The sequence below is a fragment of the Lethenteron reissneri genome, chromosome 58, assembly GCF_015708825.2.
Source record: "Lethenteron reissneri isolate LAM-NWPU_2019-01 chromosome 58, ASM1570882v1, whole genome shotgun sequence".
Lineage (NCBI taxonomy): Eukaryota > Metazoa > Chordata > Hyperoartia > Petromyzontiformes > Petromyzontidae > Lethenteron > Lethenteron reissneri.
In genome coordinates this window covers 9,101,853-9,116,863 of record NC_083836.1, presented here as the reverse complement: position 1 = coordinate 9,116,863, position 15,011 = coordinate 9,101,853, and the positions used below count along the sequence as shown (strand labels likewise).

Genomic DNA, 15,011 nt, shown 5'->3' with positions numbered 1-15,011 from the left:
CTCACCATCATGAAGGTCCTTAATGATCGTGAGCAGAGGGTCGGGGACTCCGAAAGCACGAAGAAAAAACCCAGAGCCTAGGCCTACTGATGGTATCATAGGCCTTGACAAAGTCAATAAAGCAGAGATGTAGGTCTTGCAGGAATTCCCTACACCTCTGCTGTGGCAGACGGACATAAAATATGGCATCCTGTGCAGGACCGCCCATTCCTGAAACCGCATTGGGGCTCTGCAAGCTTCTCCTCAGCGTGCCTAGCAAGGCGATGTTGAATAATCCTTGCCAGGACCTTTCCCGGCACACTGAGGAGTGAGATGCCCCTGTAGTTGTTACAGTCTGTGCGTTCCCCCTTCTTAAAGAGGGGGACCAACAGAGCATCCTTCCAGTCCTGCGGAACCCGTTCAGTGGTCCAGACTGTTGTTATGATGTCATATAGGGCAGTCTATGCACAAACGCCACCCTCCCTCAGCATTTAGCTTGGGAGATCATCTCTGCCCGGTCCCTTTCCTGGTCTCAGACTCTGAATCACCTTCAGTACTTCAACAGATGACACCTCAGCCAGCCACTCACAGGGGGTGACTTCTTCCAATATTTGAGGCACCGCAGCCTCAGCAGTGTCATCTCCACTTTGTTCCCACGTTGTTATCCAGGCCGAGGGATGCCCCCTCCCCCATGACCTCACAGAAATGCTCAGCAAATCTGCAAACCTGTTCCTGGGGGTCGGAGATTGGATCCCCTAATGATGGTAATAGGTGTGGCGCTGCAGGTTACTTTTTTGATGGAATTAAAGAGGGATTTGTGATCGCGGGCCACTGAGGCAGACTCCATCTCCTCAGCAACCCGCAACCACCACCCATCCTTGCAGCGCCTCACGGCCCTCCGAACCTCCGAGCGAAGGCTGCGGTAAGCCTCCTCATTCTCCGACGTGGGATGCTGTAGCATCTTACACACACCCACACACACGCACACACACGCACGCACACCCACACACACACACCCACGCACACACACACCCACACACATGCACGCACTATCCACGCCCAGCAGCCACGCTATTAGAAGGGATTTATATCGGAGTTTGCCCGCCAGCCCCACTCGGCGTTTGATGTTCGGCTCCATGGTCTCGGGGGCCCTGGCACCACGGGGACTGTTGCCCTCCCTCCCCGCCTGCAGAGCGAGTGCGGGCGGGCGAGCGAGGGAGGGAGGCGAGTTGAGCGAGCGGCGTAATGAGTAACAAGGAGCCCTCGACAATAAGCGGCTCACCAAGCCCCCCCCCCTACACACCCCGCGAGACTTCTTCCTCTTCTTCTTCTACCGTGTGGCTGCAGCTGATGGAGCTGCAGAGCCAACAATTTCACATTGAGGTGGTCAAGCTCAGATCACCGCATCAGGGAGCAGCGGAGTGTAGCATCGCTGCGATGTCTCCTTCTTACTCGTGGATCAGGGCATTGCGTCAATATGTTTTGGATGACCACACGTGCTCACGACTGGAGAGTTGTGCAAATGGTCCATTTGTGCGTCAGGTATCCGCACCTGACATGGTTTGTGTAGTGCGAACGCGGCTTGGGGTGGACCAACGAGCTTCGCGGAAGATCAATCCCCTGGGGGTCCTCTGCGTTAGGTCTTTCGCAACAAGGTGGTGTTTGTGAGTTCTTTGGGACTCCGTTCAGCTCTCGGCAACCTATCGAGAATGGCATAGCGGCAAGGTTTTTGGGGAATTTGTTCCTTCTACTGATGGCGGTGGGCGAGTCATCAGCATTCTCCTTGTCATGGCGCTAAGGAGCTGCCTGCTCTGGCCTCGCTCATGGATCGCTATGCCGCCTGCTTGTTGACTGACCGCTCGCATCTCCAATCGAGTTGTTAATAAGTAATATTTAAAAATACTTAAAAAAAAACACGCTTTAATGAAATGTTGCGTACGAGTAATGGCAGAACTCCACGACTCCAGAAAGTGGCCCTGAAGCTTGCCATAACATAAGGGGCCGTGGTGATTTACAGCCAACGTGAGTTGAGCGTGAACAATTAGTCCCAAGCCGAAACATAAGATTTAAAAAAGATTGCTGAAACATATATATTTATTTTTACTGATAGAATATAGTATTGTCATCAGTATGACATACGTATACCAAGTTTGCAGTCGATACGACATTGGGAAGTGGGTTAAAATTGAGTTACAAGATTTGAGGATACGACAACAGACAGAGTTGAGGATACAACAGACAGAGTGAGTTAAATAAAAGCGTGCAATAAAACCCGGTGTTGTTGCTGCTGCATTACCGGTAACCGCACAAATAAACCCGGTTAATACCGGTGTTAAGGGGCAGTCCATAAATGACGTCACACGATTTTTGACCCCTCCCTCTCGTCACGCGGCGTCACAAAAAGTCAGACCCCGCTCAAATATGACGTCACAAAGCTCTACCCCCCCCCCCCCAAATAAAACATGCTTTAAATCGCTTTCAACTATTGTCATTGTAGTGCGTATTTAATGTGGCGCTGCACTCTGATGTTGTAGGAGAAAACATTTATTAAAAAGTCAATTTAATTAAGTAGAACGTGTTGTCGATATTTATTTAAAGTTGCGCATTTTGATGTGACGTCACATTTCTCAACCCTCCCCCCCTCTCGTCACACATCGTCACAAATGTCTGACCCCCCCCCCCCCCAGGTGCGTGACGTCATTTATGGACGGCCCCTAACCGGTTTGGCGTTCGTATGGAAATGTCTGCAGAAATAGGCTTTACACGCTTAGCTTTGTAAATGAGAAACACAATAATAATAATAATTTCAACTTGTAATATAAACACATTATATTGCCTTGACCCTATCACATTCATCATCATCTTTGCCTGCCATCATCTTGAACGATTATCAACAGCATCTTGACCTATCATCAGAATCATCATTGCAGTCAGCTCTGATTACACTATGTAACACAATTTTTGATCCTGGGTAGTAATTATTATTTCGTAATTGCGTCTGTCCTAAAAAGTATAGAAAATGCCTATTATTCCCCACAAACTGTGCTTTTGTGACCAGGACAGTGACATTTAGAAATGTACCTATTTTCAATGAGAAAACGGGCGATTTTGTGCATGCTCACCCTGTAGGGTGAGGTGAGGAGAGTGCACGCTCACCTTGTAGGACAGGGTGAGGTGAGGGGAGTGCACGCTCACCCTGTAGGGTGAGGAGAGTGCACGCTCACCTTGTAGGGTGAGGAGAGTGCACGCTCACCTTGTAGGGTGAGGATAGTGCACGCTCACCTTGTAGGACAGGGTGAGGTAGCTGTGCAGCGCGTCCAGGTTCTCGATGAACTCCTGCAGGTTGCCGCCCAGCGTGCGCAGCATGCGGTCGTAGCCCGAGCGCTTGCAGAACTCGAAGAAGTACTCCCCGAACAGATGGAGCACCACCTCGGGGGCAACCCCTGTGCCCCCCCCTCCCCCAGTCACACACGGCACGGCCAACACAGACAAAGCCCCCATGTGTAGCCTGGCAAGGGTTATGGTAGGGTAGGGTTGCCACCATGTCGCGGTTTACCTGGGCCTCCCCTCGGGTTCACCTTGATCCGAAATAAGTGCCCCAGTAACGGTGGTGGCGTATCGACATTAAAGACCGCAGCGTGTGGTGCTGGCCACACAACCCACTCGGTGTGCTGTGACGTCCTTAATAGGTGCTCGCTAACAATGCTCGCTCCGCAAATCTATATAACCCGTGCCACCTGTTCTAGTTTTCCCTGCAGCATCGCTCTCTTGCTGTGGAGGTAACTGTCCGAGGAAATCTCGAAGCCTTCCCGGGACATTCAAGGTGCAGTCTCGAGTTACGTATTCTTAATAATAATGAAGGATACACCCATGTGAGATGTATGTGTAATGACAATAGAGCCTGAATGCGGTGTGAGGGGACTTGTGGCCACGGGAGGTAATGACAGGGAGGTCAGCTTACGGTACGAATGCACTAGCGGCCACGGGAGGTAATGACGGGGGTATCAGTTGTGAGTGCGAAGGGACTGGTGGCCACGGGAGGTCATGACAGGGAGGTCAGCTTACGGTACGAGGGCACTAGTGGCCACGGGAGGTAATGACAGGGGTATCAGCTGTGAGTACGAAGGGACCGGTGGCCACGGGAGGTAATGACAGGGGTATCAGTTTTGAGTGCGAAGGAACTGGTTGGCCACGAGAGGTAATGACAGGGGTATCAGTTGTGAGTGTGAAGGGACTGGTGGCTACGGGAGGTAGTGTCAGGGGTATCAGTTGTGAGTGCGAAGGGACTGATGGCCATGGGATGTAATGACAGGGGTATCAGTTGTGTGCAAAGGGAATGGTGGTCACGGGAGGTAATGACAGAGGTATCAGTTGTGAGCGCGAAGGGACTGGTGGCCACGGGAGGTAATGACAGGGGTATCAGTTTTGAGTGCGAAGGGACTGGTAGCTACGAGGATGTTCGAGAAGGGAGCGTAGTCAGGTGACGGAACGGAACGGCAGAGTCTGCCGGCGGAGTGAGTGTCCAGAGTCAGCGAGAATGATCGAGAAGCGGGACGTGGCCTCGTGTTGGTATATAAGGGGGAGATGCACAGGCAGACTCAGGGCTATTGCAGTGGGGGTTTATGCCTGATGTCAAGTGAACGTGTCTTCAATAAAGTGTCATCTCAAGAACAAAAACATTTAAAACGAAGCGCCCCCCTACAGCGTTAAACGTTCGAGACGGTGAGCGTAACAATGAAGTGATTAGGGCAAGAGGAGCCGCGATATAGAATAGCCTCGAGGTGCGACCATGCCAAGAGACAAATCGCAATTTTGGGGACCCCACCTGATCGATTACCCCCCCCCCCTAACCTGATGATGTCATTACCACGTCACTGATGATGTTGATACTACGTCACTGATGATGTCGTTACTACACCACTGATGATGTCGTGATTAGGCCACTGTGCTGCTGTACTAGTGATGGATTGGCATCTTCTGTTTACGTGACAACCCTTACTAGTTGGCCGTGTCGGGTGGTGGCGGGTTGTAACAACACATTTATATATTTACGCGATTTAACCCATGAAAAAACCTCTTATGGATGATATTGGTCGCGAAAGCCTACGTATTAATGTAGTTACTACACCATTGATGTCGTCACTACGTCACTACGTCACTGATTATGTCGTTACTACGCCACTGAAGATGTTTTTAGTATGTCACTGATGATGTCGTTACTACGTCACTGATGATGTCATTACTACGTCACTGATGATGTCGTTACTACGTCACTGATGATGTCGTTACTGCGCCACTGAATATGTTTTTTGTACGCCACTGATGATGTTGTTACTACGCCACTGAAGATGTCGTTACTACGCCACTGATGATGTCGTTACTACGTCACTAATGATGTTTTTAGTACGTCACTGATGATGTCGTTACTATGTCACTGATGATGTTTTTAGTACGCTACTGATGATGTCGTTACTACGCCACTGATGATGTCGTTACTACGTCACTAATGATGTTTTTAGTACGCCACTGATGATGTCGTTACTTCGCCACTGATGATGTCGTTACTTCGCCACTGGGCTGGGGTGAGGGTGCCGGACAATACGGGATACGTTCGAGGGGGGGGTGGGTCACCCACCTAGGAGGGTGCACGCCTCGGTCACCAGGCGCATGGTGATGTTGTCGTTGTAGGCCGTGTAGGTCATGAAGGTATCCTGCGTCTCCGCCATGGTCCTACAGGGCCCAGGGTGAGAAGGGGTGTGAGGAGCGGGTGGGAGGACGTTTCCACCGTCACCGTCGTCATCACGAGAAAGCGCTGGAGCGGTGGCGCCGTGGTTTGCGCACGTGCTGTGCTGTGCGATGGACTCGCGCGTCTGAGCTTGATTTCCAGCTGTGGCCTCACATCGGTGGCGAGTGGTAACTGGACCGGCCAGTCTTAGGCCACCCGCACTGACTGACTGGCTTGGGGAAATGTGGTCGAACAATGCCCATGATTGACAAAGCGTGGGGAAGGCCTTCATCCAAAAGTGAATGGACAAAGCGTCCCGTGCTTGACGGTCAAATTGCGAGTGACTTCCTGCTCGAATGAGCATTGAGGCTTTGATTGCTCATCTACTGTTTACAGTACTGGGCCAGTGGTGTAAATTCCACATTCCTATGGCGGGTGTGAATTCATCCATAGGACGAGCACTTTTTTGATTGAAAATATGTTTGTTAATTATTTAACCATAATAAAGGCGTTTTGGGGTGTTATATCGCGTACATATAAATGTGTTGTTAACCCGCCACCACCTCACATAGCCAATTAGTAAGGTTTGTCATGTAAACAAAACGTGCCAATTAGTTAACACTTCAGCACACCGGTTGTGTGTTGGAGAGTAAACAACGACAACGACCAGCGTCATCAAGCGGTGTGCGAAAATTGCAAAGAAGTCTCCTTGTTTCCGATCTCAAATTTACCGCAAGGGGAACCGCGTGAGCCACCAAGTTTTGGCCACCAACGTGCGCGCAGGCTACGGCAAAAAATGTTTTATACCCGAGAGGCGCCCGGTTCCGCCAAACGTCGGCGGCTAAGCAAGGCCCAGCGTGGACAGCGCTGGGATGGGGAGTGGCCTGTTTGAAACAACCGCGACTCCGCGTGGCGAATGGGTTCAGGAGGCACGCGTGTTAACCAGGGAGGGGTTGCCATCGTACTGCACTCAATGGGCGCCGCGGTGGCGAGATGTTAACTACCTCGCCTGATATACAGGAGGACGTGGATTCAATCCCGACACTGACGCCTGCTGTATACTTAGAGTTTGCATGCTTCGCTCCCCGTGGTCGTGGACTTTTCTCCACATTTAGAAACATGCGTTTAGAGTATATGGCTGCTTCGTTGAGCTATCATTTGTGGCCAGGTCGCTTCTGAAAGAGATCTAAATAGCTCAGTGGGCCTTACCTGGTAAAATGAAACATAGTTTAGTTCACAGTTTAGTATTGTTGCCCTGTGCACTCGGTGAAACAGGCGTTATGAATTGGTACAAAGGTCACAGACACTGCTACCCCTAACTCTGCTCAACCCACGTTGATGACTTCGTCTCTACCACACACTGACTGTGTCGTCTTATCCACCACCACACTGCAGGTCAGAACAACACGCTCACCAACTCATGCACTCACCGACCCACCTACTCAAACAACACTGCAGGTCAAAACAACACATTCACTCACCAACTCACTCCCCTACTCACAACACTGCAGGCCAGAACAACACACACACACTCCTTCACTCACCCACTCACCACCTACCCACACACCCACCCACCCACCGCACTGCCGGTCACAACACTTTCTGCTTGCTCCCTTCTAGAATTCCCGGCCATCGTCTCATTCCCCAAGCTGTTATCTTCTTGATTAATTCAATAAAGGTGTTAACTCGTTATTTATTGTACTCTACAATAGTGCTCACGTCTACCAATTTTAACATGGAATTGATGCTTAAAAGTGCACAAAGGAGCACACGGAGATGCGTACGCTTGAGATTACATTGAGAGACCGGAGGAGGATGACGTGGATCAGAGAACGTAGGTGGATGAAAAGGCATCGTCTTCACTGTGACGAGGGGCACGCGGGCGTGGTAAGGAGATGGGATGGTGGCCGGTCGAGGAGGAGAGCCGAGTGACAGCCAAACGCGAGAGCGCATCTGGAAATCGGTCCAACGTGGAAATGGAGCTGTTGGATCAGCGCGAGTGGATTGTTGCATCGCAAGACTGCGAGGGACGGTGGGTGACAGCTGGGGGAGGCCTTCATTCAGCAGTAGATTGATCATGGCTAATGATGATGATGGGTCAAGGTCATAGGATTCCACGGTGGCGAGATGTTAACTACCTTGCCTGGTATACAGGAGGTCGTGGGTTCAATCCCGACGCTGACGCCTGCTCTATAGATGGAGTTTGCGTGTCTCTTTTCTCGTGGTCGTGTGGATTTTTGTCCGGGTCCTCCGGTTTTTTCTCCTCCATATTTAAAATCAACATTACACGTTCATAGCATTTGGCTGCTATACAATTCCAAGTGATAAGCCTACTTTGTTGGGCTATCATTTGTGATAGCCACGTCGCTTCTCAAAAAGAGATATATGATAAAATAAATAGAAACTGTTTCGTTTTGTTAATAGTTTACTTAAATCTATATATATAAAATCGTTCATGTCTGTCTGTCTGTGTGTGTGTGTGTGGACTTTGGCCCATACGCACTTTCATTGGACGGCGGTTGCCCCTGGCAACGGCTAGCCACGCCTTCGCCGCTTTCATTGGACCTGGCAACGGCTAGCCACGCCTTCGCCAAGGGCTGCAGTTTCATTGGACGGCGGTTGCCCCTGCCAACGGCTAGCCACGCCTTCGCCACTTTCATAAGCTCCGTATTTAATTAAATAATAGCCATTACACAGTATTGTTGGAGCGCTAGGGGGGGGGAAGGAACGCCACCCGTACCCTGCCTCTTCCAAGCCGACAATTTTAGGCGAGGCCGCAGGCTTTGCACGCTACTAGGCCTCGACACCCACCACGCCACTCTGAGGTAAATTCATCAAAGTTTTTCCTACTCTTCACTACACCCCCACCACAATGTGTGCTATTAATATTACTTTTAAACCCAACGCGCCAACAATCGATTACTTTAATGTTCACTGTACAAATACTCATTAAGCTGGGTGAGCGTACTGCCAGTCTATCATGTACACTGTAGCCTGCTTATTAAGCTCGGTGAGCGTACTGCCACTCTATCATGTACACTCTAGCCTGCTTATGAAGCTGAGTGCGTGTACTGGCAGTCTATAATGTGGACTCTTGCCTGGTTATTATAATCGATTCTTTATATGTTCTTTGTACAAACAGTCATTAAGCTGCTTGAGCGACCCCAGTTCGATTCCAACTCACGCCCACCACCGCTGACGATTATTTGAAACGGACCTGGCCCTCCCCTAGGTCCACTCAGCCTCAAAAGCGTAACTGCTGTCGTGTGTGAACATCGTCACTGGGGAGACAAAGGCGGCGGGGCATCCTGGATCCAAGTCCCGGGCGAAGCCGGGTCATGTGTATGTGTGTTTGTGTTTATGTGTATGTCTGTGTGTCTCTATGTATGTGTGTATGTATGTGTATGTATGTGTTTGTGTGTATGTGTGTGTGTATGTATGTGGGTTTTTTTTATGTCTTTATGTGTATGTCTGCGTGTCTCTATGTATGTGTGTATGTACGTGTGTGCATGTGTTTGTGTGTATCTATGTGTGTGTCTATGTATGTGTGTGTCTATGTATGTGTGTGTATGTGTGTGTATGTATGTGTGTTATGTGTCTGTCTGTGTCTGCATGTATGTGTGTGTGTATTGTGTATGTGTTTGTGTGCATGTATGTGTGTGTTTGTGTGTATGTGTATGTCTGTGTGTATGTGTTTGTGTGTATGTGTGTGTATGTATGTGTGTGTATGTGTTTGTATGTGTTTGTGTGTTTACGCTCGCATTACACAAATGTGTTGCTGGTCTAAGGCGTTCCTCGCACAGCATTGCCGCTTTATTATTTCAGTCGTTTACTGCCTTACGCACCCTGAAAGTCGTGTGTGTCTGCAGCAAGCGCGTGTATGTGTACCTATGGACGCGCGCGCGTGTGTTGTGTAGGGGGAACGGTAGTGTAGTGCTTAGCGTGCTGTCTGTGTCTGTGTGTGTGTGTGTCTGTCTGTGTCTGTCTGTGTGTGTCTGCGTGTGTCTGTGTGTGTGTCTGTGTGTGTGCGTGTGTGGTGTGTGGGGAGCGGTAGTGTAGTGCTTAGCGTGCTGTCTGTGTGTGTGTGTGTCTGTCTGTGTCTGTCTGTGTGTGTCTGCGTGTGTCTGTGTGTGTGTCTGTGCGTGTGTGGTGTGTGAGGAGCGGTGGGTGTAGTGCTTAACGCTACGCTGCGCTACCAACCCGGCGAACCCAGTTCCATTCCCGCTCACGGCCACCACCGGTGACGATTATTTGAACCTCCCCTAGGTCCACTCAGCCTCAAACGAGTAACTGGTGTGGCGTATTAACATCGGCACTTGGGAGACAAAGGCGGCTGGGCGTGGTAGATCCAAGTCCCGGGCGAAGCCGGGTCATGTGTATGTGTTTATGTGTATGTCTGTGTGTCTGTATGCATGTGTGTTTGTATGTGTGTGTATGTGTTTGTGTGTATGTCTGTGTGTGTATGTATGTCGGTTTTGCCGCCGTGGTGGATCCAAGTCCCGGGCGAAGCCGGGTCATGTGTATGTGTTTATGTGTATGTCTGTGTGTCTGTATGCATGTGTGTATGTATGTGTGTGTATGTGTTTGTGTGTATGTCTGTGTGTGTATGTATGTCGGTTTTGCCGCCGTGGTGGATCCAAGTCCCGGGCGAAGCCGGGTCATGTGTATGTGTGTATGTGTTTATGTGTATGTCTGTGTGTCTGTATGCATGTGTGTATGTATGTGTGTGCATGTGTTTGTGTGTATGTATGTGTGTGTGTATGTATGTGGGTTTTTTTGTATGTGTTTATGTGTATGTCTGCGTGCCTGTATGTATGTGTGTATGTACGTCTGTGGATGTGTTCGTGTGTATGTATGTGTGTGTCTATGTATGTGTGTATGTGTTTCTGTGTTTGTATGTGTGTGTATGTATGTGTGTTATGTGTCTGTCTGTGTGTCTGCATGTATGTGTGTGTGTATTGTGTATGTGTTTGTGTGTGTTTGTGTGTTTACGCTCGCATTACACAAATGTATAATGCGGGTCTAAGGCGTTCCTTACACAGCATTGCCGCTTTATTATTTCAGTCGTTTACTGCCGTATGCACCCTGAAAGTCGTGTGTGTCTGCAGCAAGCGCGTGTATGTGTACCTATGGACGCGCGCGCGTGTGTTGTGTAGGGGGAACGGTAGTGTAGTGCTTAGCGTGCTGCCTGTGTGTGTGTGTCTGTGTGTGTGTGTGTCTGTGTGTGTGTCTGTGTGTGTGTCTGTGTGTGTGCGTGTGTGGTGTGTGGGGAGCGGTAGTGTAGTGGTTAGCGTGCTGTCTGTGTGTGTGTTTCTGTCTGTGTGTGTCTGCGTGTGTCTGTGTGTGTGTCTGTGTGTGTGTCTGTGCGTGTGTGGTGTGTGAGGAGCGGTGGGTGTAGTGCTTAACGCTACGCTGCGCTACCAACCCGGCAAACCCAGTTCGATTCCCGCTCACGGCCACCACCGGTGACGATTATTTGAACCTCCCCTAGGTCGACTCTGCCTCAAACGAGTAACTTAACTACTGTAGCGTATTAACATCGCCACTGGGGAGACAAAGGCGGCCGGCCGTGGTAGATACAAGTCCCGGGCGAAGCCGGGTAGTACAGCTAGTAATAAATATAAAACAAGAGTCGGATGGGTGGCTGAGCGGTCAGAGATCCTCTGGATTGCAAATGCACAGCTCTATCCATTACCCCACTGGCAGCAGACAGGCAGATTCCCCATCAACAAATCATACGCAGCTTAATCAACCTGCCCCTTGGAAAGACAATTATTTAACGTTGTTTTCCTCTTTCACCTGCCTTTAATCGTTCAAAGACTGATCAGAATTTTTTTTTATCGTATTTTCACATGAAACACGAAAAAGCAGTGCATCCGAATGGAATGTGTCAAGAGCAGCAGCAGCGGTCTGACGAGCGGAGAGGGGTGAGTGGGGGCAGCACTCACCGCAGCTTCTCCCAAGTCTCCTCTCCGAACTTCTCCATGACCAGCGACTTGAGGCACGTGTTGATGAATCCGTACTGCTCGGGAGTCATGCACAGTCACCACCAAAGATAAAGATACCCCCCAGTATAGCCTTAACACACTGTTGGGGCAAGTGCTGTTAACGAGTAGCACCTATGGAAGGTCGGGACGGCACACGAGGGGGTGGGTGGCCAGCACCACGCATAGCCCCGTGGTTGCGTGGATTTTTCTCCGGGTCCTCCGGTTTTTCTCTCCACATTTAAAATCGACATGCGTTTAGAGGATTTTGCGCCCTGGTATACAATTCCACGTGATAAGCCACTTCGTTGAGCAATCATTTGTGGCCAGGTCGCTTCTGAAAAAAACTTCATAGCTCAGTGGGCCTTACCTGGTAAAATAACAACATAGTTTAGTTTAGTTTTTGTCTCCCCAGTGGCGATGTTTGCCCACCGCACCAGGTACTTATTTGAGGCTGAGTCGACCTAGGGGAGGCCCAGGACCGGTTCAGATAATCGTCACTGGTGTTCACCGTGACCTGGAATCAAACCGGATTCGAAGCGCAGCACGCTAACCACTGCCCCACTTCTCCCCACAGTCACCACTGCCACCGCCCTTGCGAGAGGATCCAATCTTATTTCATATTTATAGAGCGCCTTTCATCAAGGCGTTTAACGCAATAAAAAAAAACGCTATGAACAAATAAATGATTTAGCTGGTAGTGGCATGCAAGGGATGAGGAATGGGTGGCTACGATAGAGGGGTGCGTGGTGGTTAGGAAAAGATCGGGGAGGGACGGACAGGAGTCGGCGGCCAGGGGAGGGAAGAGGAAGGGAATGGGCGATGGATACAAAGGCGATGCTTTGAGAGAGACACGAAGGAAGGTTAAGGCGCGGGACTTCTCAATGTACAGGTGGGGGGGGAGGGGGGTTGGGTCTATGGGCAGTGTTGAGTCTATGGGCAGTGTTGAGTATATCGGCAGTGTTGAGTTTATGGGCAGTGTTGAGTCTATGGGCAGTGCTGAGCCTATCGGTAGTGTTGAGTTTATGGTGCAGTGTTGAGTCTATGGGTAGTGCTGAGTCTATGGCAGTGTTGAGTCTATGGGCAGTGCTGAGCCTATCGGTAGTGTTGAGTTTATGGTGCAGTGTTGAGTTTATGGTGCAGTGCTGAGTCTATGGCAGTGCTGAGTCTATGGCAGTGTTGAGTCTAGTTGCAGTGTTGTGTCTATGGGCAGTGTTGAGTCTGCAGTGCTGAGTCTATGGGCAGTGCTGCTTAATGTTCAAGGGAAGTTGATTCCAGTGGATGGGTGCAGGCAGGGAGAAGGACCGAAAACGATATTGTGGGCACATGGCCAAGGAGGAACAGAGAGAGAGAGAGAAGATTGGGAACGAAGATGACGAGGGGGGGCATTGAACGAGATGAGAGAGGCGAGATCAGGTGGGGCGAGACGATCGTCACAGGGCAGATGCTGCATAGAGGCAGTGCCCGCTTGAGTTTGATGGGTGCCCGATATTCCCGAAATCCCTACGCGTTAATCCGGCCCTGTCTGCAGGTGCATCACAGCTGCACGCATCGATGGCCACAGACGTGCCCATCTGCTCAACGCCAAGACGTCCGCCCCACGTCAGATTCGGTGACAAAGCGTGCCCTCCTGACGGCCTTCTCCATGTGGCTGGTCAGTAGAATCACATGCATCATGGGACAGCCCTTTGTCAATCCACCGCTGGATGAAGGCCTTCCCACACCCTGTTGGTTATGGAGTATGGCCATACTTCACCACACTGGTCATCACGGGCTGTTATTGGCGGGGTCCAGGGCCGGTTCAGTTATAAATCGCCACTGCTGTTAGCTGGGAATCAAACTCAGGTGGTCGTGTTTTGAAGCGCAGTGCGCTAACCACAGCGCCACCGCTCCTCGGGCAATACACTAATGCGATGTTGTTATCTAGCGGGATGCTGCTGGTGCCGTGCTGTCGTGGTCAGCAGCCTGGAACGATGGCGACCTCTGCATTGCAGCAGTACACAGGGGTACAGCACATTTGGTCGATCAGCAGGTGGCGTGTAGTGGGGTAAAATGTGGGAACTCCCACCTCCTCCAAAACGTCTGGTCTACGTGGAAGAGTTGGCCAAAATGCAGTGGCGTCGTGAATAAGTAATTGCAGGGCTGCGCCTTCATCTTCCATTATATCCAAGAGAACCTCACAGAGTCTCAACATAACGCCCGCGATGAAGGAGGGTCCTGGGATGGGATGATCTGGGCCATCAAACCTCGTTGTGTGTGCCGTGATCGATGCTCATCGGCGGACGCCTGCAATCACCCACCGCACCATGCTGGGGGTGAACGTCGCAGAGACCGATGCAAACCCCCACCCACGAGTGTTTTTTGTTTGCTCGAGACGTGATGCGTAATCCCCACGTTTCAGTGCCACAATTAAAATGACGACATTATTTGATCACCAGGTGGGGTTATGGTTCACTCGAATATTTTTTCTGGTCTCAAACAAGTGAGCGACGCATTTGAATAAGCGGGCACTCTCTGGACATCATTTATTAGCAATTCTACATTTCTAATAGGCTGCGCGGTGTGGGGAAGGGGGGGATAATTATATTTTAAAACACGAATATTTTGGTTGTAATGATGTTTCTGGTTACCGGTTACAAGAGCGGAGATTTCACGATGACGAGTTAAAAAATATGTTCAGCTTCCCAGCCTTCATGGAAAATCTCTAGGTTCACATTAGTGACTCGGTCACCCGGTCACGATCGTCTGTTTGCGAAGAGATTAAAATCTACAAAATATACACACCCAGAGCGCCCATTGTTCTCTGCACAGCGCCTCTGCTCAGTCGCCTTTCAATGGACTTAAACAAATCTATTTGCACATCCTCTCAACAACAAAAACAACTCGCAACCCTTCATCTACCCACCGTTAGATGAAGCCACACTCCACACGCCCGCATTGCTCGTTGGGGTTGTTTGACCATACTTCACGAAGCTGGTCAGTGCCCGTTAGTGGAGGCGGCCGTGGGATGGGCAAGCCAACCCAAGACCGGGTGTCACGCACTACTAATGCGTGCCGTGGTCAGGAATCGAACTCGGTGGAAGCGGACTCATAGCGCAGTGCGTTAAGCACTGCACCACCGCTCCTCCCCTGCAAGTCACATCGTTGAGCCATTGACGCAATTACTCAAACAAAATACATTGACCGTGTACCTCTGCTGGACCACGTGAGTGGAACTCTACTCACCATCGCGAGAGGTTGATTGGCAGTCGTGGCAGCAGCAGCGGCGGCGACAGCAGCGGAAACGGCGACTCCAGCAGCGCGCGCGGTGAAAATGCTTCGTG

The 15,011-nt window shown here is 50.4% G+C and overlaps 1 protein-coding gene across 1 annotated transcript in view; it reads right to left on the bottom strand.

Annotated features, from left to right (window-relative positions):
• The window catches only part of LOC133357539 (guanylate cyclase soluble subunit beta-2-like), a 35,371-nt gene extending 20,657 nt beyond the window's left edge, over nucleotides 1-14,714 (bottom strand). Inside the window, 4 exon segments of the mRNA XM_061575512.1 lie at nucleotides 3,262-3,422; nucleotides 5,615-5,709; nucleotides 11,653-11,726; nucleotides 14,594-14,714. Coding sequence (XP_061431496.1) covers nucleotides 3,262-3,422; nucleotides 5,615-5,709; nucleotides 11,653-11,726; nucleotides 14,594-14,650 — 387 coding nt within the window. The 5' untranslated portion in view covers nucleotides 14,651-14,714.
• Between the last annotated feature and the right edge of the window lie 297 nt (nucleotides 14,715-15,011).